At 43.4% G+C, this 25,817-nt stretch overlaps 1 protein-coding gene across 1 annotated transcript in view; it reads right to left on the bottom strand.

The window, feature by feature from the left end:
• Positions 1 to 24,255, bottom strand: part of LOC128576868 (NHS-like protein 2) — a 50,523-nt gene extending 26,268 nt beyond the window's left edge. The window contains exons 1-2 of the mRNA XM_053579029.1: positions 24,235 to 24,255; positions 21,422 to 21,884 (exon numbers count right to left, since the gene is read on the bottom strand). Coding sequence (XP_053435004.1) covers positions 21,422 to 21,884; positions 24,235 to 24,255 — 484 coding nt within the window. The remainder of the gene's footprint in view (positions 1 to 21,421; positions 21,885 to 24,234) is intronic.
• Positions 24,256 to 25,817: the final 1,562 nt, after the last annotated feature.

Here is a 25,817-nt window from a genome sequence, read left to right as displayed (position 1 = left end):
GGTGTATGTGGCTGATGCCGTAACCACTGTGCTACGGGTATCAAGTCTGGTAAAAGATGTCATGAAGACCCTTTTAGCAATTGCAGCAACACCAAAAATAAATAAATGGGACATAATCAAGCTAAAAAGCTTCTGTGCAGCTCAGGGGGTCTTAGCAACTAAAGCAAACAGACAGCCTTCAGAGTAAGAGAAGATATTTGCATGCTACGAATCTGACAAAGGGCCGATAACTAGAATCCACAGAGAACTAAAACTAATCAGCAAGAAAAGAGCTAACAATCCCATCTACCACTGCACAAGCGACATGAACAGAACCTTCTCTGAGGAAGACAGAAGAATGGCTAACAAACATATGCAAAAATGCTCATCATCCCTAATCATCAGAGAAATGCAAATCAAAACCACCCTGAGTTATCACCTAAACCAGTGAAAACAGCCCACATCACAAAATCCCAAAACTACAGATGCTGGCACGGATGTGGAAAGAAGGGAACGCTTTTATGCTACTGGTGAGATTGCAAACTAATATAGCCTCTTTGGAAAGAAGTATGGAGAACCCTCAAAAAACTAAAAGTAGCCCTTCCATTTGATCCCTCAATCCTATTACTAGGCATCCACCCAAAAGAAAAAAAATCATATACTACTATAAAGACATTTGCACTGTAATGTTTATCACAGCTCAATTCATAATCACCAAGACATGGAATCAACCCAAGTGCCCATCAACCCATAAATGGATTAATACAGTGTGATGTATGTATACCATGGAATGCTATTCAGCCATAAAAAAAGTTGGACACTTTACATCTTTTGTATTTGCCTGGATGGAGTTGAAGGACATTCTTCTTAATAAAGTATCACTAGAATATAAAACAAGTATCCAATATACTCAGTACTAACATGAAACCAACAGATAAACCAACTACACGCCCACATGTAAGAAAACACAATCAAATTCAAATGGTGGGGAGGAGGGGAAATGGAAAGGAGAGGAGGGAGGGTGATTGGTAAACTCTCACCTAAAGGGCATGGCTCCTGGGTGAGGGCTCAACTACAACTTGAACTTTACCTGAGAAACACAAACAATGTAACCTAATTATTTGCACCCTCATATTAATCTGAAATAAAAAATAAGTCAATAAATAAAATTGATTCTATTTATGGCTGCGTGACTCCATGAATATACCAAAAGCCACTGAATTACACATTTTAAATGACTGGATTGTATTATAAGTGAATTATGTCTCAATAAATCTGTTAAAAATAGATATTAACATGGACAGTGAGTTCTAAAGGTCAAGAATAAGCCAATGGTGCTAAGATTTGGGGACTGAATGTTCCAGCCAAAAAGGATCCTAAGGCAGGAATGAATTTGGTGAGGAACAGAAATGAGGCCAGAGAAACTGAAGTGGGGCAGGGTGGAAGTGGTGGGAACTGAGGTCAGATAGTTGACAGAACAGATAAAATATGGAATCTATTGAGAATGATGAGGGGATGGAAGAAGGAAAGCCAGAACTATTTAGTGAGCTGCACTAGTACAACCATCCACATATGTGCTACACACACTACAATCTTGAATACTGTTTCCTGGCAATCAAGCTCCTCTCTCAAGTCAATTCCAAAGAGCAGGATTAAGATCCCACACTTGTCCAGGGTCAATTCTCCAGCATCAAATACGCCTTTGGGTAGGGATTCTTAAGTTACATTAAGTTCTTAACAAAGAATTATAGGAAGAGAGTTCAGGAGGCCCATGAACTTGGATGTGTGAAGAATAAGCCGTTTATTTTCACTGTCCTCTAACTGAAACAATGAATGTAGGCAGCAAACAACAGAAGTGTTAGCAGTATCTGTGCCTTTATCAGTAACAGAAATCACAAATATTTGCATATTGTATGATAGTTGGTACAGGTATCTTAAGATTTGACTCATTCAATATTTCATTAATTCATAGACCCACTGCTAGATCTTATAATTTGAATAGGGCTAACAAAAAGCACATATGTCAGGGAGGGGGGAGGTTATGGTGGAGGGAAGGTAATGGGTGGGGCCACACCTACGGTGCATCTTGGAATGGGTATGGGTGAGGCTTACTAAATGCAGAATACAAATGTCTACATACAGTAACTAGGAAAATGCCATGAAGGCTACGTTGAACAGTTTGATGAGAATATTTCAGATTGCATATGAAACCAGCACATTGTACCCCTTTTATTTTTTTTTTCTTTTGTAGAGACAGAGTCTCACTTTACGGCCCTCGGTAGAGTGCCGTGGCCTCACACAGCTCACAGCAACCTCCAACTCCTGGGCTTAGGCGATTCTCTTGCCTCAGCCTCCCGAGTAGCTGGGACTACAGGCACCCGCCACAACACCCGGCTATTTTTTTGTTGCAGTTTGGCCGGGCCGGGTTTGAACCCGCCACCCTCGGTATATGGGGCTGGCGCCTTACCGACTGAGCCACAGGCGCCGCCCCATTGTACCCCTTGATTGCACTAATGTACACAGCTATGATTTAACAATAAAAATAAATTAATTAATTTTAAAAAAGCACATATGTTACTATATCACAATTTTTTAAATTTTTTGATACCTATCTTTCAGTGTGGTTTTTTCTTTTGTAAGCCTATTTATTTTATCTCATGCTTAAAAAACAATTCTGAACAAGACTGAGGACTGCAACATCTTAGAAGATGACTCATGTTATGTTGGGTTTCTGCCCTGTCTTCCTCTTAACTCGCCCTGTGTTGCCTCCACTAGGTCTTCCAAAATTCACGTTCAAGACTTAATCTATGACAGTATGGGAAGATAAATGAAGCAAAAAACTTGTAAAAAAAAAAAAAGTTCTGAAGAAAATTTCTGGGGACTAGGATAGAATTGGGTACTACTGAATGATATCTCCAGAAAATGACTCACCTTTTATTTCTTACACATCACTGCATGGCAGAAATATGGCCTGACAAAGCCTCCCACAGTTTGCTGCTGGCTTGCTCGGGCTGATCTTTCATCCCTGTAGGCCTCAGTTTCCCTATTTATGGTATGAAGAGTTTGCACTGGATCATTTTCTTATGGCCTGTCCAACTATGACAACCCAAGTTTATTCATCTGCACTATTTCCATGAGATTCAAAAAAAGAGGCCCTGTAGCACTAGGTAACTCCTGACCTTGGCATCAAGTTTGAGGAGCCTCCCAAGGATTCTGTACAATATCGGAGAGGGAAAATGGTGCTTTCCTCAACTCCAAAAATGCCGTTCACAGCCTCACCTCCTTGCCTTTGCTCATGTAGTTACCCCTACCCAGGACATACTCCCTGCGTCTGTCGAGGACTCAATCCAAAGCTAGACTCACAACAAAGCTGTCACTGGTTACTCTGAACTCCCATGGCACTAGGCATAAAACACCTTTTATTTCAAGTTGGTCTGCTGTCCCCACCCATGGTACAAACTCCTCTAGGCGAGACCTATATTTCATCCTTTTCAGCATATCCAGGGCCCAACTAAGTTCCTTTATCTGTAGTATCAAGACAAAGATAATGGCTTGTTGACAGTCTTATATGATTCTGTGGTTGAGTAGGCACTAAGGAATCAATCCGCTCAAGGTCAAATCCTAGCTGTGTGACTTATTAAGTAATTTTTTGTGATAACTACTAACCTAGTTAGTAGTTAGTGATGTGATGACGACATCACTATGCCTTGATTTCTTCATCTGCAAAATTGGGAAGATAGTACCTATTTCACATAAGATTAAGGAGCAAATCAAGCAAAGTGCTGAACATTTAGAAGTAGTAATATTTATAATTTTTTTTGTAAAAAATATTTAATATTTTCCAGGATTATAATCTTCATAACATGCCTATGAAGGAGGCACCATTATTATAATAATCCTTAATTTACGGACAGTGAAACTAATACAGAAAGATGTCAGGCTACTTTTCCAGGGTCACAAAGAAAGTAAGTGGTAGAGTGAGAATTCAAACCTAAAGAGGGCAGCGCCAAGGCCAAAGTACTTAATCACTATGCTACCCATGCTACCTCTCAACAGCAATCATTATTGTCTTTCTTTTGCCAGTGTTATACCAATTATAGGTGTAAAGAAAATTAGGTAGTGGTAGGCTATCTTCCTCTGGCTAGCTTTCTGCTGCTCCCAGGTGCTTCTGATCTTCAAAACATATAGTTTTATTTCCTCTTCCCTCTGGCTGACTTCCATAGTCTCAGCCATTGAGTCTGCCCCTCCGATGCTGCTTTTATATGCCCATCTGTGTTGCCAACCTGGTGGTCAGAAACATGGTGAACCAAAGAATGAGACCAAGGAAGATAAGTCCGTATGTTCCTTGTAAACAGACTGCTTAATGTGAGAAAAAGACTTGTCCACACATTTTTGGACTTTCATGAATTTCTGTCTCTCAAATGAAGTATATGTTGTTGTCAAAACGACAGATAATTTAACCTGGGACTCCAAGAGTGGGTCCCCTGTGCCATTAACCTTTCCAGCTCACTCTCCCTTGGAGAATTATAGACTATTTGAGCTATAATAAGCCTTAAAAATGTCCAACTCTCTCATTGCCAGGGATATAGTGGGTCCTCAATAAACATTTGTTGCAAGAATGAAAGACCAATGACCCATAGGCATGGGAATAAGTTGTTTTTTGTCTCCAGGATTTCATGTAGACCCCATACCTTGAGCTCAGCAGCACCATTTGAGAAGGCACTTTTTAAAATTTGTGCAGGGACAGGGTCTTACTATGTTGCCCAGGCAGGTCTCCAGTGATCCTCTCACCTTGCCTAGGATTATAGGTGCGAGCTACTGCACCTGGCCAGCCCCAGGGGATACATTTTAAAGGTACAAATGTCTGGACTCAAATACAGAGATTCTCATTTAATTAGTCTCAGGGTAAAACCCAGACATCAGTGTGTGTGTGTGTGTGTGTGTGTGTGTGTGTGTGTGTGCACTTTTTTTAAGTTCCCAAGGTGATTCTAATGAGCAGTCGGGATTGAGAAGCAGTGCTCTAACCCAGTGGATCTTAACTTGACTGCACACTAAAATCCCCCTGAGCAGGTTTAAACTTTGAGTGTGTATGCACACACACTAGTGTTTTTTTAAGTGTGCCAAGGGATTCTAAAACACAGCTAATGTTGAAAACCAAAATCAATATCAATTACTTGACAGAGAATAAATGAAAAGAAATAAATCATAGTTTATCTACCTTGCAAACTCCATAAGAACAAAGATTTTTGCCTGTCTTGTTCACTCCTATACCTCTAGCACCTAAAACAGTGCAAATGATTTCTTGGTCTCACAACCCTCTCACTTGCCAGCATGGGCAAGTCAATTTTAATCTGTCTTTTTTTTTTTTCCGTTTCTCAAATAGGGGTAATAACTCATAGGTCTGTCATGGGGATCATATGATATAACATACATAAAAGTGCTTCATAAATTAGAAAGAAATGCAAAAATTCTAGTTAATTTCAGAGAGAAAAATTCAATTTCCTGTTTTTTTCTCTTGGGACTCCCTCCACAAAAAATTTTAATTCTCCATTTTGCCCCACCAGATATTGTCCTGCTGAATCTCCCAGGTCACACAAGAAAGCTCTCCAACAGATCCTATCCCAATCTAGGCTTTTCCCTGATGGTGATAAAAACACATTCCTTTCCTGCTCCTCTCTTTTAATACAGCCTATTCCCCACTGATTGTGATAGAGGACCTGGCCAGGGATTCAAATTCTGGATCCTCAACTTACTTCACAAATCTTTTTTTTTTTTTTTTTTTAAGACAGTCTCGCTTTGTCACCCTTTGTAGAGTGCGATGATATCATAGCTCACAGCAACCTCAAACTCTTGGGCTCAAGCAATCCTCTTGCATCAGACTCCCAAGTAGCTGGGATTACAGGCACCCATCACAAGACCCAGCTGTTTTTAGAGATGAGGGTCTCACTCTTGCTCAGGCTAGTCTCAAACTTCTGAGCTCAGGCAATTCACCTGCCTTGGCCTCCCAGAGTGCTAGGATTACAGGAGTAAGCCACCATGCTTGGTCTTATCCCATGAATCTTAAGCAAATTGTTTACTCTTCTCTGAGCACGTTTCCTCACTGAGAAGATGGAAATAATGATGTAATTATATATGTATCGTGAATTATTGTGAGAATAAAATGAGTTGATGATGTATATGTTGCAGGCACATAGAAAGCTCTTAAAGATAATGATCACAGTCATGGGTTCTGTCCAAAGGTTTTTTAATTTAAAGAAAAAGGGGGGTCACCTCAAGTACAAAAGTAAGATGGTTAGGTAACCTAGCTGTGACATCTGTCACTTTCTGCTATCTGGAGTTTATTTGGCTAGCCAAATAGAAGTACAAAAACATGCCATTCTCTTAGTCATTCAGCAAATACATGTTGAGTATTTACTGTATACCAGTGCACTGGAGGAACACAGACATGAATAGAACATAGCCTTGAGGAGTCAGGTGGGAGACCTGAGATCTTAAGACAAAAAGCTTCAGCCCAGACACCACTGCCAATTTGGCAGTCGTGTACCCTACTGCAGGTAAAATATCTAGGAGTCAATAAACCACTTCTTCGATGTTGTAAGGGTCACAGTGTTAGTAAGGGCAAAAACTACAAAACAACTAAGGGTAAGCATTAACCAGTATAGCAGATTTGTTAGATAACATACAGAGGTTTAAATAAATACGAAAACTCCTCTCCTACTAGGCCACTTAATCATTCAACATTCCCTGTGTGCCTACTTCCAGACTAGATGCTGAAGAAAGAGGGATGAGTTAGCCACTGTCCCTGCCCTCAAGGATAATAATACATAACATTTGGGGGGTGATTTTTTGTTTACAAAGCCTTTTCCTATGCAGGATTTTATTTAGACCTCCTAGCAAAGAGAAAACAGAGACTCGGCACTGGAAATTACCCCCATTAGCAAATACTGGAATTGGGTTTACACTTGGATCAAAATAAGCAAAGTAATCCAAGCTTCTTTCTACTCTCACTAGCCCACAACCACCTAATGTAACTCTGATTTCCCTTGGGCTAGAGGACATCCTTCACACTCATCTAAATGTATCAGGATCCAACGGCCTCAGTAATTCCATCATGTTTCCAAATCCCCACAACTTTTAAGACAAACTTTAACTCTCCTGGGGAAAGAGCTTTAACTTGTAGCTTCCAGTTTATCTTAGGCCAAGGAATGACCAGGGTGTTGTTTCAAGTTCTAAAGAGGGTCATGTTATTCAAAAGATGGTAAAGGAAAGGAAATAAAAATGAATTCAAGAAGGGTCAATACTTATTGGCAGCCTCTCAACCATCTCTCTGCAGGCTGGGCCATCTGGAGGAACCAAGTGTTGCAAATGTGAACAAAGCACAGCAGAAACATATTGAAGCAAGTCAGAGAAGGCTGTAAAGAGGAGGGAATGTCTGAGTGGGAGCCTTGAAGGATGAATAGGAGTTTTCAGGAAGCTAAAAGAGAAAAAGGCTATGGAAGCCTTCCCTGCCTCCATACTATATGCTTTTTGCATAGGACCTAGTCTTCTATAGTGAGGTTGTCTCCTTCCATCCTGTCTCCCCAACTAAACGCTAAGACTCAAGAGCAAAAGGGAAGTCTTACCAATTCAGTATCACCAATACCTGGCACGGGACCTGGCAAAGTCTTAGTGCAATGAGCAGGGTAGAAATTACCCCCTGGAGTCAGCTCTAAATCACCAGATTAGAGATAAACTGCTTTCCTTCATTAAAGAAAAGGAAAATTAAAGGGGAAAAATGCCTCAACTGTGCCAAAACACACCATTTCAAAACACATTTAAACAGAACACAGAAAAGTTTTAAAGCAACAGTGAAAGGTAAAGTGATGTTCATATTTTCCCATCTAGAGCACAGAAGCAATGAGCCACCACAGTTAACTAGTAGCCCTGGTGGTTCACTGTCTACAGTTACATGTGGCCTGGAGCCCAGACAGAAGCAGCACAACCATGTCAAACGGCGGCCCACCATCCCGGGTATCTGGAGGGTAAACATTTCATCACCATACCAGCTCTGTAAGGAGGGACACAGCAAGGGATTTTAGTGAGTTAAAGGGGGGGGAGGGCGGGTTTGGAGAAGGTATCCTATAATCCTCAAGAACAGGGTCTATCTCTGACATATTTCTGTAAACCTGGTCCTAGTGGCATCTGGCAACTTGCACCTGCTGTACAAGTTGTATTTCTACAAGGGCACTTTGCAAAGGGGTCTCAAACTGGGGACACAAATCAGCCAAGCCCAGTGCCCTGCCTGACTGCACATAGAGGAAGGAGTCACTTTATTTTGCCATTATGCCCAGAGAAGATGACTTGTAAAATTGGTCCACCCAGAGAATACTCTATTTTTTTAATAGTTGTGACCAGAAGGGGTGATTTTTTTCTAATTGCTATGCCCCAAGGATGTGCCTTTGTCTAAAGTTTCCACCAGAAAGGTTGGCTTTTCCTAATTGGTCCACCTAGAGGAGGCAGGCACCCTTTTTGCTATCCCTCTACCTGGAAGGGACACCTATTTGCCACATACCCTACCAGCTCCTGCTGGCATCTAACAGCTCAATAAATGTTCACTGGGATAGGGAGATTCCTCCCCTTCATCTCTTCCTCTCTTTCTCTCCACCCCCATGCTCACCCTTTCTCTATATCAGGTAGACTAGACGCTAGAGGCACAAAATGTAAAACCTTTGTGCAAGTCAGAGATTTAATATTTGTTTCCTAAATCTACAGTTTTCATTAACTCAGAATTATGGGGAAAAAGATTTCACTGGGCTATTTCACAGTGGGGAGTAAACTTATGTAACTCGTTATTCCAAAAGGTTTTTACAAGTTAGAAATTGGAATATAGGGAGACTTTGCTCTCCAGAACCCTCAAGAAATGATTTCTCTTAATGGCTAAGCTTCCTGGAAGCTGGATTGATCCCCACTTTTCAGTACTGAATATTTTCTTTAATTTTCAGCATTTTGAGTGGAACCCTTACTGAGAACATTTTCTCAGCCTTCTTAAACACATTCCTCTGAAGATGCTACAGCCAATTTTTTTTTTTTCTTTTTATAGAGATAGAGTCTTGCTACATTCCTCAGGCTGGCCTGGAATGATCCACTCACCTCAACCTCTAGCCTGGGGAGCCACCATGCCTGGCTTCAGTCTCTTCCTGATGCCTTTTTTTATGTTATTATCTTTATGTATATTATCTTTTTTATTAAATCATAGCTGTATACATTAATGCAGTCATGGGGTACAATGTGCTGGTTTTATACACAATTTGAAATATTTTCATCAAACTAGTTAATATAGCCTTCATGGTTGGGTGGCACTTGTGGCTCAAAGGGGTAGGGCGCTGGCCCCATATGCCAGAGGTGGTGAGTTCAAACCCAGCCCTGGCCAAAATCTGCAAAAAAAAAAAATAGCCTTCATGGCATTTTCTTAGGTTATTGTGTTAAGACATTTATATTCTACATTTAGTAAGTTTCACATGTACCCTTGTAAGATGCACCGTAGGTGTGTTCCCACCAATTACCCTCCCTCCACCTATCCTCTCCCCTCCCCTCCCTTTCCCCTTTCCCCATATTCTTGGGCTATAATTGGGTTATAGCTTTCATATGAAAGCTATAAATTAGTTTCATAGTAAGGCTGAGTACATTGGATACTTTTTCTTCCCCGATGCCTTTTTATCATCTTCAGAGTCCAGTACTATTTGGGAGGCAAATGGTAGCAAAGTGCATTTATACAGTTGTCCCACTATTATGCGCTATTATGAATACAATAATCTACCTGCATGAAGTTGTGCGCCACATCAGAGAACTCAAGAAAGCACAGAGTCTGGTCTAGATGTTGATTCAAAGGCAACTATTCCAACTTTTATTTGCAATTTCTGGCACATCTCAATTGGGAATACTAATTATTACAAATTGGAAGTTTCTTTCCTCTTGCCTACACTGTGACAAACCTGTGTATAAAGAGATCTTTATATTCCATTGCCAAGAAAAGTAAAGTGAGGTTGATCTGATATAGGGATCTAACCCAGTAACATCATGTGTAATATTTAAGTGGCTATGACATTAAAAAGTACTATTCTCATTGAAAATGTTAGTGGTTTTCAATGACGTTATAACCAAACTATGTAAAATAAAAGATGTTTTACTTTACCTTAGCATATATTCTATTAATAAAATAAAAAGTTTCTTTTTTCTAATTTCTTTTGTTTGCTTTTAAAGTTAAAAAATATATTACTTAATATTGTATAATTACTGCTCACATAAAGTAAGTGACTGTTTTTTGTCACTTACTTTAATCTAAGCCTGAATTCTAGTCTATGCTAATTATCCACATATATATTAAATTTGTAAAGGATTATGTGGTCAAATAAGATGTGAAACTCTGGACTGGTCTCTTCTAGCTTTAACTGTCTATAACATAACAGGGACTCTTCACCCTGGCTGCATAGTAAAATCACTTGGGAATCCTCAAAAATACAGGTTCCTGGGCCTCATCCCCAGAAATTCTGGATTATTGGTATGGAGTGGGGTCATAGAATTAGTAATTTTTTTCAACAGGAATTTTTTACTGACATATTTTAATTAAAAAAGACTTTGTTTTAAAGATCATTAAACCTTGGTCACTAATCTCTATTCGTTTACACAATTATTTTACATAATTGCTAAGAATTTAGCAAAACATTAGTAACTTTTTAAAGCTCTCCAGCTGGGCAGCACCTGTAGCTCAGTGATTAGAGCGCTGGCCCCATATACCAAGGGTGGAGGGTTCAAACCCAGCCCCAGCCAAACTGCAACAACAACAAAAACACAGCCAGGTGTTATGGCAGGCACCTGTAGTCCCAGCTACTCGGAGGCTGAGGCAAGAGAATTGTGTAAGTCCAAGAGCTGGAAGTTGCTGTCAGCTGTGACGCCACGGTGCTTACCGAGGGCGACAAAGTGAGACTCTGTCTCTAAAAAATTAATAATAATAAAAAATAAAGCTCTCCAGGTGATTTGAATTTGCAGCCAGGGTCTATATAAGTCTATGGCTGTAATTAAAAAGTGAAAATGCAATCAGATAAGCAGAGTGAAGAACTCTACTCATGGAGATGACTGAATTGCCCAGTGGTCTGGATATCTTACAGATACTGCCAAGGTATTCCTTTGACCTGGAAGCTGCCTGGCTGTGATCTCAGGGTTTTCTTGCTCCATAGCCATGCTGGTAAGAGTTAGGCCTGTTGTATATACTTAGGCAACCTGCTCAGTACTTCATTGAAACACCCTTAGGTTTTATGAGAAGGTGTTTCTTCACTCATAAACCAGGCTGGTTCCATAAAACTGGTAAGCTCGGCTCGGAGCCTGTAGCTCAAGTGACTAAGGCACCAGCCACATACACCAGAGCTGGCAGGTTCGAATCCAGCCTGGGCCTGCCAAACAACAATGACAACTAAAACCAAAAAAATAGCTGGGCCTTGTGGCATGCTCCTGTAGTCCCAGCTACTTGGGGAGGCTGAGGCAAGAGAATCGCTTAAGCCCAGAAGTTGGAGGTTGCTGCCAGCTATGATGCCACGACACTCTACCGAGGGCAACAGCTTGAGGCTGTGTCTCAAAAAACAAAAAAAAAACCTGGTAAGCTCAACCAGGAGCCATGCAGATATCCCAAGGGGAAGAGAACAGAGAGCCAACAAGCCACTTGGACAAGAGTTCCACCCCAAAGCATGGGACGTAGCCTGGCTGTTTGGCCTGCATTCATCCTCTGCTGCTTCATTAAGCCCCTCCTTGGCATCCCAGCCTGGCAGGTTCTGTGGTCAGCCAGCACCACATATTCTCTGTGACAATAAACATCTCAAAGCTGCCAGGACTCTTGGTGGTGCCTTGGCTTCAGTTCCAAAGAATGTTTTCTCCCTTGGTTAGGAGGCAGGGAACAGATGTCAGTGGGGGGAAATGAAGGGAGGAATCAAAGGAAAGGAAAATCCTCAGGTTAGGAGAGATAAGATGACAGCCTTGAAAGCTAGATGTGGCTCCTCTGTGGGCACACAAGCATTCTTCACATATTCTGGAAAAGGGAAGAATGGGTGCAGTTTGGAGTGGTCTAGGAAACATTCTTAGTATAACTTCATCTTGCAGTAGCTCCATCCAGGGATTTCAAAATGTTTTGTGGAGTTTCATCTTCTTAGCTAGTATTTAATGATGATATGCATGACTATGATGCGTGCACCAGGCATTTTACATAAATTATTTTGGATCCTCACAACAGCCCTCTGAAATAGGCTGTTTAACCTCATTTTACCAATGAGGAACTGTGTCTCATAGACAGCAGAGTCAGCTAATAAGTGCTGGCAAGTGGGACTTCAACCGACAGCTACCTGCTAATTCCATATCTGAAGATCCTTTTCTTTAACGTGTTTTCCATTTGTTGTGTTTGTTTGGGAAATATCAAAAAATATAGAATGACAGAAGGAGAAACATAGTGCCCATTCCCATAATCCCATCACCCTGAGATAACCACTGTTAAGACTCTGGCATATATCCTTCCAGTTGCTTTTTCATGGGGGTGTGTGTTGTCTATATTTTGAACAACATTGAAAATACTAAATTTTATACCTAAAAGATTAATTTTATATTTTTCATTTAGCATTCTTTGTGCATTTCCACATATCCTTAGATATTTGTTTAGACACAACTACTATACTAGTCTACTTCCCTATTATTGAATGTTTAAGTTATTTTCATTTTTCCAGTTAACATAAGTAATCAAAAGATGCAGTGAGGATCCTTATACATTTTCCCCCACAAATATCTGAGTATTTCTTTATCATAAGATCCTAGACATGAGATTACTGGGTCAAAGGAGACACACAGTATATGTGTATAACACTAAGGCCTGTATTGCTAACAACTCTGAGACACAACCTCCTGCAAGGGCAGAGAGCCCCTGAGGATGTGAACGTAAGTTACCTGTAGGCTTCTAGTTAGGGTGGGATGTAATCTGAGTTTGGCATTTTACAGATATGGGGGATCAGACTATAAATTGTCAGGAAGCTACTTACACTGTTCTCAAAAGGAAATGATTCCAGTCAAAATAAAAATAGCTGGTGAAGGCTATGTTAACCAGTTCGGTGAAAATATTTCAGACTGTATATGGAACCAGCACATTGTACCTCATGATTGCATTATTGTACACAGCTATGATTTAATAAAAAAAAAATAGCTGAGCCAGGCATGGTGACTCATGCCTGTATTCCTGGCACTCTGGGAGACCGAGGTGGGTAGACTCCTTGAGCTCATGAGTTTGAGACCAGCCTGAGCAGAAAACGAGACCCTGTCTCTACTAAAAATAGAAAAACTAAGGCAAGAGGATCTCTTGAGTCAAAGAGTTGGAGATTGCTGTTAGCTATGATGCCACGGCACTCCACTCAGGGTGACAGCTTGAGACTCTGTCTCAAAAAAAAATTTAAAAAGCTGATAGATATATTTTTAAAACCTATTTCCTAGACTCACACCTGTAATCCTAGCACTCTGGGAGGCCGAGGTGGGTGGATTGCTTGAGCTCACGAGTTCAAGACCAACCTGAGCAATAGCGAGACCCTTTCTCTAAAAAAAAATAACCAAGCATTGTGTCCCAGCTACGCAGAAGGCTGAGGGAAGAGAATCATTTGAGACCAAGAGTTTGAGGTTGCCGTGAGCTATGACACTACAGCACTCTACTAAGGGTGACAAAGTGAGAATCTGTCTCAACAAAATATAAGTAAATAAATAAATACCATCTCCTCTCTGAGTCCATTTTCCAAAGGAAAAAAAATCTTTCTAACTTTCCCCTATGAATTAAGACCATTCTGAAAAATCAATGCTATTCAGAAAGAAAAATAATAATAAAAGATACAGTCAAACCTCAAAAGTCACAGAAAAGCAGGGGCGTGAATAATAATATATTTAGGTTTTGAGTTTGACTGGATACCCACAGCTGGGAATACCCAGGCAGATAGACTCGTGTGTTCTCTCTCTTCCTCACCGTGGCTGGGAGCCCCTCCTGCTCTGGCCCAAGACCAGGCTCTCCAAAGCAGGAAGGGGCTTAGGTTGCCTCAGTCTCATCTATCTGAGGATAATGAAAACTTGAATGCAAATCGAGAAAATCCACAGCTAACATTACAGCTTCATTTGAACCATGCATTTTAACCTTCCCAAGCCCTTGTATCCAATCCTTTGGCCAAGAGGGCATGAGGGACTCCTCAGCCCGCCTCTACCTTGAAGGCTCATCCTAAGTTAGGAGCTACCTTGTTCCCTCTTTTCCTGAATCATTCAGTTAGTTCCTCCCCGACACTAGCTCTCTCACACATCCAGGGCCTTGCACCAGCTACTTCCTAAACCAGGAATTCTCTCCCCAGCCTTCTTCAGGGGGTCTGCTCCAGACCATCATTCAGAACTCAGACACTGCATCATCCTGGAAGCTTCAGCCAACCTCCATGCTGAGTCAGGTGAACCTCTTCTGCCATCCCTTGATACCCTAGGCTAATCTCCACAGCACCATGGTTTGCTGCTCTCTCCACTGGACTGTGGTCCTACATCCCAGTTCAGCTTTGTATCACCCCAAACCTGCACAGGGCCAGGCCCAGAGTCAGATTTTCAATAAATGTGCAACAGCTAGAAAGAAGGAAGGAAGGCATTCAACTTAACAGGTATTAAGTGCTTATTAGATGCCAAGTACTATGTTAGGAGCTGCAGACACATCAGTAAAAACAGATAAAGATCCTACCCTCAAGAAGCTTACATCATACTGAGAAGCTTACATTTTAGAAAAAGAGGGAGGGAGGGAAGGACAGAGAGGAGAGAAGGAAGGAAAGAGGGAAGGAGAGAAGTGAGAACTACCTGATTGCTCAAACTTCCCAAGTTAACCAACTGATACCTAGTGGCCTCACACAGAGCACCTTGCTGTAGACTACTTGTACAAATACTCAGCCTACCTCCTGATTGTGGCATTAAAGTTGTCTTTGTTCACCCTGAGATATCATCTAGCCCCAGTAAGAATGGCCCACATCACAAAATCTCAAAACTGCAGATGCTGGCGTGGATGTGGAGAGAAGGGAACACTTTTACACTGCTGGTGGGACTGCAAACTAGTACAACCTTTCTGGAAGGAAGTATGGAGAAACCTCAAAGCACTCAAGCTAGACCTCCCATTCGATCCTGCAATCCCATTACTGGGCATCTACCCAGAAGGAAAAAAATCCTTTTATCATAAAGACACTTGTACTAGATTGTTTATTGCAGCTCAATTTACAATCGCCAAAATGTGGAAACAGCCTAAATGCCCACCAACCCAGGAATGGATTAACAAGCTGTGGTATATGTATACCATGGAATACTATTCAGCAATTAAAAAAAATGGAGATTTCACATCCTTCGTATTAACCTGGATGGAAGTGGAAGACATTATTCTTAGTAAAGCATCACAAGAATGGAGAAGCATGAATCCTATGTACTCAATTTTGATATGAGGACAATTAAGGTTATGGGGGGGGAGGAAAAGCAGAAAGAGGGAGGGAGGTAGGGGTGTGGGGCCTTGGTGTGTGTCACACTTTATGGGGGCAAGACATGATTGCAAGAGGGACTTTACCCAACAATTGCAATCAGTGTAACCTGGCTTATTGTACCCTCAATGAATCCCCAACAATAAAAAAAAAAAAGTTGTCTTTGTTCACTAAGATATTTCCATCCTGTGCATTCTAACTTGAAAACTTCGATGAGGGCTTATCTGAGTGGAATTCTAGAGAGCAGGGAAGAGCTGATAACTTGAACAAGGAAGGCTAGGGCAGTGGTTCCCAAATAAGCATAGAAGACTCTAAAGGGCCATGTACACATATCACAAGAAGTTCATGAGCTTACAGATCCACTAAGCATTGTCCACTGACTGCATAAACATTTGTCTTCATATGCATGAAAACAAAGTTATCATGTTTAAAATTGCAAATTCGTGTAAAACACTGCAGAATTCACAGCAGCATTCTGTCACTGGTTTTTGTTGTTGTTGTTGTTTATTCAGTAAGGGATTCTAAAAGTTCAAATTCCATTCTTGGACTCCAAACCAGATTGAATGGAAGAATCTTCTGGGATGTGAACTGGGGTCCTGGTTCCAGTTATCAGGTCTCCACCATCTGGAAAAGACATGACATCCAGGCACCACATGCTGATGTGGTGGGAAATGAGCTAGCATGCACCACTGAAGTCTGGGAGCCCTTTGAGGGGAGAAACTGAATCTTATTTACTTATGGGTCTCTAGCACCCAGCACAATGGTCAGACAGCACCCAGGCAGAGTTGTACCTACTATTCAAGACTAGAAAATAACCATTTGAGGCCTTCAGAAAGAGTGTAGAGCAGCCAGTGAGCCTGTTAAGCTACTTGAGCACTAAATGATAAGAAATCCATACCTTGGAAATGTGTATGCTAAAAGCATTTTTTGGTAATAATTTTACTTTCTTGTTCCCCTTGGTTTTTAATAAAAGTGCCTTTTACTATGCCAACTAGGGTCTACTATAATAACAGAAAATAGGCTGCAGGTGTGTGGGGAGTAATGTCTACAATTGGATTGAAAGCTACAAGGGAGAAGAGCAGGTATAAAGAAGACACAGGGATCAGGAGGGATCACAGTGGAAAGGTGACCTTCAGAGGAGTCACTAGCCACCCACCCCTTCCCATCTGAACATCCTTTTTCCAGAGCAATTTTCCACTCAAATCTCAAGACTATGCTTTTAACAAAGAGCCTGTCACCTCACACCTGTTCTCTAAACAATGCAAGGTTGACCTCCTCCTCCCTCCTTTCTTGCTCTTCCTCTTCTTCTTCTTCTTCTCCTGCTCCATGTCACCTCCACAAGTCCCTCCAAGAACCACAGTCTGTCCTCAAGTACTAAAGATATCAGGAGTCATTCCTCATCCTGGACAAGTTCCAGATACAGAAAATGCCAGGGCAGTGACAACTCAATGAATAAATGACTTTGAACTTAGTGTCACTGCAAAGGGCAGAGCCTGGATATCAGAAGGCCTGGCTTCTAGGTCAAGGCTTCCTGTCATTGACTTGCTATGTGACCTGGCTGGCCACATTCCCAAATAAGCAGAATAAATTCATGCTTAGGCCACCAACAGAGAGAGATGAAGGGTACAAAAAACAGAGACAGATGAAGAGAGAAGGAATCTAGTAAAAAGCTATTTCAACATATATGTGAACTTCGAATCATCTCAAAAGAATAACATTTTATTTGAAAAGTTAGTATTGCTTTCATTTGAATTACATATGAGGAGGCACTAAAACCTTTTCAGCAAGGTTTTCAGCCCTAAAACCTTTAGGGCTACCGAAGGTTTTGATCCAGCTGGATATCTTTGGACTGGTCTCTTCCCCTTTCTGGGTCTGGGTTATCAGGTGTTATGACACTCTCAATGGTTAAAGACTGTATTTTTGGTGCCACATAGTGTAAATGGACTCCACCCAAGCCAGATAGGTACAGGGACAGATGATCCAAATTCACTACTCTTCTCCTGAAACCTAATCAACTTCATCAAGGTCAAAGTTGAGCCAAGAGCCATAACTTAAATCTTCTCCTATTACTCTACTATTCTAACATCCAGATGCTTTTATCACTTTCACTGTTCTTGTGTCCAAAGAGAGAGAAGATTAAATTTCTTGTTTCTAAGATGGAGGAAATTCTAGTGGACATTTTAGTATCCAAATTTCCAGAGAAGATGTTTTCAACACATGGAAATAGCATGAAGCAGACCAGGAATTTCATGGTATTTAAAAAGAAAATGGAAAGGGAATGGGGAGAAAAGAAAAAAGAAAATGTGTTTGTTCCTCCTGCCCACTCTGTCAACCCACTGTCCCAAGTGTCTCTGGAGATTACAGGTAGGACAGAGACAAAGTGAGCCCTGAAAGAGTGCCTGTTCCACCTCCCCAAAGTTCCCCCTTTCTCCATCTAACTCTAGAGGCCATCTCTCCTCATTAGCAAGGACAGTCAGACTCAGGGTCTACAACACCTCATGCAATGGTAAACCGTCTGCAGTCTAGAGGTGCCATTTGCATTTTTTGCATTTCTGAATAGATTTACAAGTTTCTCCTTGCACTGGAATTATGATTTAAACATAAATAAACCAGCTGTCCTTTATGATTTGGAGCCAGAGTTGCCACAAAGTTGGAAAATCAAGAAGTAGGAATTATACATAAGGATGAAGAGGGAGTTTCCACCATGAACTCAACAGGCTGTATTCAAGCCAAAATAATTTCAAGAAGCAATAGAACATCTTTCCTATAGCAAATTCACTGGCTACTGTAAAATGATAGCTCTCCAGTGTTATTAAACATACCTAGAGTTATCTAATGTTTCAGTGACTTCCATGATGGCAAAAGAGATATTATACCCCTAGGCCAATCACCTGATTGCTTTTGTATTTATCAACTAAGCACTTACAAACATTAAAGAGATCTCTGAGGAGGTGGTGGAAAGCTTGGATTGACTCAGCTTATGGTGTCAGGCATGGAGTTATTTCCCACTGCCTTCGATCATACCACTCTTGAGATAAGGAGCACAGAGTACAGGCCACACATGCAATAAAACAGGTCACATTCAAAACCAGATGTGGAGAAAATCTCAATTTATAGGCAAGGCCATGTCTATAGCAAGTAGCAACTGCCACAGATCCACAAACACAGCAGCCTGGTGCAGCCTCGTAGTATGCCCTCTCCTCCTTCCATCCCTACCCCCAACCCCAAGCCAGTTACAAGAGCTTCTAGGGCAGTCTCAAAGGGGTTCAAGTTACCAATGAACAGCCTGGGGGGGTTGCCAGGCAACCAGCCTAGCCCACTCCCACCCCTATAACCTTGAAGATGGTGGGGGCCATGACCTGTGATTGTGTAGAGAAGCATCTTGTAATCCTTAGCATCCACTTTCTGCTCCCCATCCCTTTCTTTTCATCCTATTTTCCCACTGCTGCTTCCCAGACCCCAGCCCAGCCTGCAGGCTACAGGCCAGCCTGACTTGCCACTGGGCCACAGTTGACTGTCTGGTGGCAGCCAAGTTGTCCCTGTAGGGAGGCTACAAACTGCTGGCCTATCAGCTGTCATTCACTTCGGCCATGTTGCTTCCAAACCTTCCTCCACCTTCCCCAACCTTTTCCTGCCCCCATGGCTAAAAGAAATAGCTAGAGAAAGAATTTAGGGGAAATAGGGCCAGATGGAAGATATGTAGGATAAAATACTGACTGGGAATGTTGACCCCCATCAAGATCGGCAGTGAGGGAGTAGGAGTGCTAAGATGAAAAAATACAGGGAAAAGAAGGGCAAGACCTGACAATGTTTTGTTTGTTTATGGTTAAAATCTAATATTCAGCCTGCTGAACATCTTGTTGATGCTTATGCCTGGGCCACAATTGGGTGGCCAGATGGTACACTGATTATGCTCCCCAAATCTCTTTGCATTTGGCACTTATCCTCAAACCATTGCTGAAAAGGCCTAATTTTGGTGCTATGTAATAACAGCTCCTGAAAAGTGTGCAGTGTGAACCTCAAGGGGAGTCTAGGGTAGGACATTTGACTAGAAAATGGAAAATCAGACCAACTTCCAGAAGGTAAATGTCCGTTGGGTGCCTCTGAATTCAGTGACAAGTACATTCTCAAAGGCAAGTGGCCACACCTAAGATAAGAAGTGGCCACTCTCCCTGATCTTGCAAATTTCCAAAGAGGCCAACCCTAGGACAATTTATCTTAAGACTTGCTCCTTTCCCTTAAAAGACACCCATTACATAAAGCTATCTTCTAACCCAGCAGATCCCTGGAAAGAGTCCAGTCCTAAGGTGGCTTGATGAAGCTAGGCCTTCTCTCCCATAGAAAAGGCTCAATGATTCAGTGGACAGGAAGGTCCCAGATGGAAAAGCAATGCCTTCTCATTGTCCTTAACTTACCCTGCTCAACTCAGTAGGTGGCTCTCTGCAAGCTATGTGGGGATTTTGCAAACTACTCCCCAAGCTGACTTACCAACTTTCTGCTAGACTAATCCTGGTAATCAGTGGGACCCCAGCAAAAAACAAAAACACAATGACCTTTGTACCCCCTTTGTTAACTGAGCACTAACTAAACCTAGGCCTCCAGCTTTCCTGAGCCCCTGCCATGCAGAGGCTTCTGGTCCCATGCCTACATTCTCCATCAGGCAGTCGTGGCTTCCACCTTCCTTTTCCCACAGGACCTAATTCATTTTCCTCCACCAGTGACCTCTGCCATTTACCTCAGAGGTCAGAGACCTTTATGAAAAGGGGTGCCAGGGCCTCTGACTCTAGCTCCTCTGGAAGAGGTGGGGATGGGTGAGGTCTACGATGGAGAGGGGGTGACTCAGGGAATTCTGTCCCAAGGTAGCAGGAGGCTTGCACTCAAAAGTCAGTCACTAGCCATCTTCTCTCTCCATGCGAAACTTTCTGGCCACACTGTTCCTCTTCCTGAACTTTCTGAAGGCACCAATTTGTCCTGGTACCTGGCATGCCCCAGATGCAGTCAGCATTTCCAATATATTCAGTTTCCTTGCTTTCAACAGAAGTCCCACACTCTAAAGGAGCACTACATTTTCAGAGAGAGCTCCCCCACTCAAAGTTTTAGATTCCAAAGTAGTAAAGGACCAGGGCTTTCGTTACTCGCCTACCCTCGCAGGTCCTGAGTGCTCAGCGAGGGCACCACCGGGACCTGGAGTTTCTCAGGCATGGCTGACTGCTAAAGTGAATGCACTTCAGGAAACTGATGATAGTTTCTTTAAATGGTTCTCGCCACAAATCTGTGCAGCCAGACCCTAGCGGTAGAGGGTCAACGAAGCCAGAGAGGGGGAGGCAGTCTCCCCTCCCCCCTCCCCGGCTCAGCGGCCCAGAACATGCTATGAGAAGCGGGCGGGAGGGCGCTCAGACACCCCTCTGAGTGTGAGCCCCGTCCACGCTCCAGCGAGAAGTTGCACAGATTTAAAGCCAATAAGCCCCACCACCCGGCTCCTGCCGCCACACGGGCGATCTCAGCGCGCTTTCTGAAGTGGCCGAGCTCCTAGACCAAAGCAAAGAAGCCAGAGGCTCGGCCATTTGGTTCACGACGCGGCGTCCTCACAACTCAGGCCTGGGGGTGGGACGCAGCTGTCCCGGACCCAGCGGGTCCCCCCTCAAATGCCGTGGAGGCAGCCACCGACCCCAGGGCCAGGTACCTGGAGGGCACCAGGGCCACTCAGGACAACGCGACCCGGTCCAGGAGCAGGAAGTTCCAGCAGTAAAGTGGTGGGGAGAAGGGTCGGAGAAATGAGACCCTCTCACTCTCAGAGAAGAGGGGAGGGGAGAGGCGAAAAAAAGCGGGGAGGGACGGACTCAGAGCTGGGAGCCTAGTGGCGCCCCCAGAGGCAGGGTAGACGTGAGGCCGCGAGCCGCCTGGGCGCCCTTTACCTAGCTCTTCCTTGTAGTCCTCAGAGCGAAGCAGGCGGCAGGGAAGGCGGCGGCGGAGCCGCACGGTGCGCCGAAACAGACTGTCGGTGCGGCGCCCCAGGGCCAGCAGGTGCCCCTCGAGGTCCTCGAGCAGAGCGAGCGAGTGGCCACAGAGATCGGCGAGCTGCCGGAGCAGGCTGAGCGCGGCCAGGTGGCTCACGTCGCGGAGCTCGGCCAGCGGCTGTGGCGAGTTGCGTGGACAGAGGCGCTGGGGCACCACCGTGCGCCGGTAAAAAGGCATCCCGGGCGCGGGCGCGGGGAACCAGCCCGGCGGCGCGAGGGACTCTCCCCTTGCGGCGCCCCTGGCCTGAGCGCCCCTGAGCGGCGGCCCCAGATCCGGGTGTAGCAGGCCCCTGCGCTCGGGCCGGCGAGCGGGCCGGCGCCAAAGACGCGGGGCGGGTGGGCGGGCTGATCGGTTCCTAGCCTAGAGCACCGGCTTCCCCCGGGGCTGCACACTCCCCGGACCCACCAGTCCCTCGGATTCTGGTTCGCCGGGCTCCTCCTCCTCCCGCCTTTCTCCTCCTCCTCCTCCCTAGCTCTGCTACTTCGGGATCCCCCCACCCACCTTTTTTTTTTTCTTTTGCGGTCAGAGTTTCGCAGATTAACGCTTGATCCGGGAGAGGAGGGAAAGGGAAGTAGGAGTAAAAAGAGCGAGCTAGAGCGTGAAAGAAGGAATGTCTGGTGTGTGTGTGTGGGGGGTGATATTAGGTGCAGGATGTGTGCCCGCGTCCTACTGAGGGGCTACTAGTTCTGATGGTTAAACTTATATTTCCGTTTTGTTCTTTTAACTTAAAACTTTTTCTTAATGAATACAGAAAAATTGAAGCGCACCCGCATCCACCCCAGCAAGTAACCAGCGCAGACCGACCAAATAGTGTAACTTCATTCATCTAGCTTTCCTTCTCCAAACATGTTAACTTGGTGCCATACACAAGACAGGATTAGGCTGTGAGTACAGTCTCTAGCGCCCAGGAGCTTGGAAATAAGGGGGAAAGAACTAAATATCTTATACGACTGTTCTATAGGGAAATACCTCCTTGCCAAGTCCTAACAATGCCTGGACTTTGTAAAGGCATTGGACTGAATAAATGAAAACAAAACCATTTTGGGAGGCGGAGAGTAGGTTCAATTCGGATTAAGGACACCGTTCCATATTTTACGCAAAAAGAAAGCCCAAGGCCATCTTTTTCTCTGGGGCCCTCCAGCTGGGGTGGGTTCCATCGCTAGCTCCTGGGCTGCTCTCTGAGAAGATGTGCTTTCTGTGCTAGCAACCCCTGTGGTCATGTCCTGATTTCTCTCCATTCTAGAAGATAGAAAAAAGGGGAAGATTGTCATCTTCAGAAAACCAAAGTACCTCAGTATGTGTATGTCCTTGTGCACTTGGGGATTTTCCACTCAAAACACTTATTTTAAACAACTCTGCACCCATGATTCTCTAGACCACTTCTTTTGACTTTAGTGTGCTTCCGTTTATTGTTTTTCCTAATTCTGTTATCTTTTCTCCCACAAATGCTCACATTTTATCATCCTTTAAAATCTATTAGTAAAACACTTAGAAGAAAATACCTCTGTTTCTGCCAACGATCCTGAACGTGGCCTGTTTGCATACATGCCTTCAGAGAATTAATTGTCTCTTAAGCAGTTCAAGAAAGGTCCACAACTAGTATATTTCAAAATTGCTAAAAGAACAGATTTTAAATGTTCACACCACAAAAAGATGGTATGTGAGATGATGGATATATTAATTAGCTTGATTCATTCATTCCTCAATGTATACATACATCAAAATATCACACTGTACTCTATAAATATAAATATCTATAAGAGAAAACCAATTACCCATCTCAGTATATAGTTGCTTCTTACTTAGGAAATCAGAATATGGATACTAGAAAAGTTGGATTCTAATTAAAATGAGAATCAAGAATTGGGCAAAAGACAGCCTCCTTTCTGAACTATAAAATCCAGTTGCAGAATGAGAACCCAAAATTCTCTAGTTTGTGAACTTAAACCTGAACCAAGAGAGTGACTGGCAGGAAGTAGGGCATTGGCTGGACTCTCCAGGGATACTTTTCCTTGACCTCTGAACTGTTTAGACTGATCTCTGCTCTGGAGAAGAAATGAGGTGCTAGCAGATTGAAGGAGACTGGGCAGAGGTTCTCTGCCTGAATGCAGTAGGCCTGGGCTGGGCCTGGTGGCTGAGCTGCCCTCACTACTCTGATACCCAAAGCTGATGAATCTTTCAGAGCTCCGTAATAACAACTCAACACCAAGTAAATCACTTTGACTCCACACCCTTCCCTCCAGCCTAGTCCGCTCTCACTCCAGCCTCTTCAATAATATGGCCCTGGCTTTCATCAAGGAAACATCAAGGACTTGCAATGGAGCCACCTCAGAACAGAGCCCCTCCTCCCTTCCCAGGACTAGAGCAGGATGGCATGGATGATGGAAAAAATTGAGGGAATGTAAATCTTCACTTCTCTCCTATCTCTTCCCAAAAAGAAAGGTGAGACCTTGAGTGAGGGGTTGCCATGAATTCAAGAGAAGGGCCAAGAGCAGGGGACCTGGCTCTGGTCTGTGGAAGGGAGAGGTTCAGTCCTAGAAGTGCCATGCTCCAGCTGGCAGGAAAGCAGCTACAGTGAGGAGCCCTCTGCTATGCTCCCACATCACCCTCCGGCACAATATCTGGCACAGGTTACTAGAGAGTCATACAAACATCCTTGTTTAATAATAATATTTCTCTGTAATAATATTATCTCCCCCCAGACCCTTACCTCCATGAAGCCAGGAACCATGTTTGTCTTGTTCACTGCTATATGCCCAGTGCCAAACCCAGTGACTGGCACACAGTAGGTACTCAGAAAATGCCTCTTGGAAGCAGATAGGAAGAACCTTCTTAAAGGATTTAACTTACTGAAGGGACTATAGAGAGTCATTGTGGATTCTGGAGCAGAACACTGCCTGACATGAGGAAGGAGGTACTTAAAAACTTTTCATGTGGAGACCTAGACAGCTACTCCCCACCTGTGCCCACATGTCTAGGGTGAAATGGCCATTAAGTGCTCTGTGAATTAAACATTTGCTTTGATTTACCTATAAACCTTGGCATTATACATTCAGAAGGAGAGAAAGAAAAGGAAGGTGCAAAAGGGAGAAATGAGAATCCCTTAACAACCAAGTGCTGGATGCTTCCTACCCACCCACCAATTCCAAGGCTCCAGGCCTACAGCAGTTCATCCAGTCACCATGCTTGGAGTTGCAATCTCAGCCTTAGCTGGGCTCACCTGTGGAACTGGTCATGGTTGTGGCCTAGAAACAGAGACTGAGAAAGATTAGCCAAAGAGGCAGGAGGAAAACAGGAGAGTTGATGGCTCATGACCAGGAAGGGCCCAACTTTCCTTCCCACCTCCCATCCTGCCTACTGACCTGGAATTTCAATAAAAAAATAAATCTGAATGAGTCTTGGCACCTGTAGCTCAGTGGCTAAGGCACCGGCCAAATACACTGGGGCTAGCAGGTTCCAACCAGGCCCAGGGCCTGCCAAACAACAATGACAACTACAACAACAACAAATAGCCAGGCATTGTGGCAGGCGCCTGTAGTTCCAGCTACTTGGGAAGCTGAGGTAAGAGGATTGCTCAAGCCCGAGAGTTTGAGGTTGCTGCGAGCTATATGCCACAGCACTTTACTGAGGGCAACATAGTGAGACTGTCTCAAAAAAATAAATAAATAAACATGAAAGAATAAAAATAAGTGACATAGGATATGCTGACTCTTCCTTCCAGCTGGCAGTTTCCACAGCTGCAAATTGAAATTTTATGAGCAACCATGCAACCTACTCAACATCCCAGTATAACCTTCAGTCTTATTTCAGGATGAGAAACAAGAATGGTACCTCCATGTTGCTACCTCTCAAAAATGCCCAGATGGTAGCAACTTGGTGGCTACAAAGGGATGCCAGTTTTCTCCTTGACATTCCTCTATAGTCAATTTGTTTTATCTAAGTTTTTTTGTTTGTTGTTCATTTCAGAGACAAGATCTAGCTGTGTTGCCCAGGCTAGACTCAATCTCCTGGCTTCAAGGGATTCTCCCAGGTAGCTAAGACTGCAGGTGCCCTTGACTGTACCAACATGTTTTATCTAAGTTTTAAGAATATACATTCACCCCACACCCCCTTGCCTTGAGACTCAGTAAAGATGTTTTCATTGTAAATAAAAAAACTACACATGTAGCCAGTAGTAGGATAAGAAGATTGCTTGTCAATCCCAACTCTAACCTGTTGTTCCCTGCTTCTAAGTGTTTGTACCAGGAGGAATTAAGAAGAATCAGGAAATAACTAAATTAACTCTTAAAGTGT

The sequence above is a fragment of the Nycticebus coucang genome, chromosome X (assembly GCF_027406575.1).
Source record: "Nycticebus coucang isolate mNycCou1 chromosome X, mNycCou1.pri, whole genome shotgun sequence".
In the NCBI taxonomy this organism is placed as follows: domain Eukaryota; kingdom Metazoa; phylum Chordata; class Mammalia; order Primates; family Lorisidae; genus Nycticebus; species Nycticebus coucang.
Note: the sequence above shows the minus strand (reverse complement) of the source record. Positions and strands in the feature narration are given on the sequence as shown.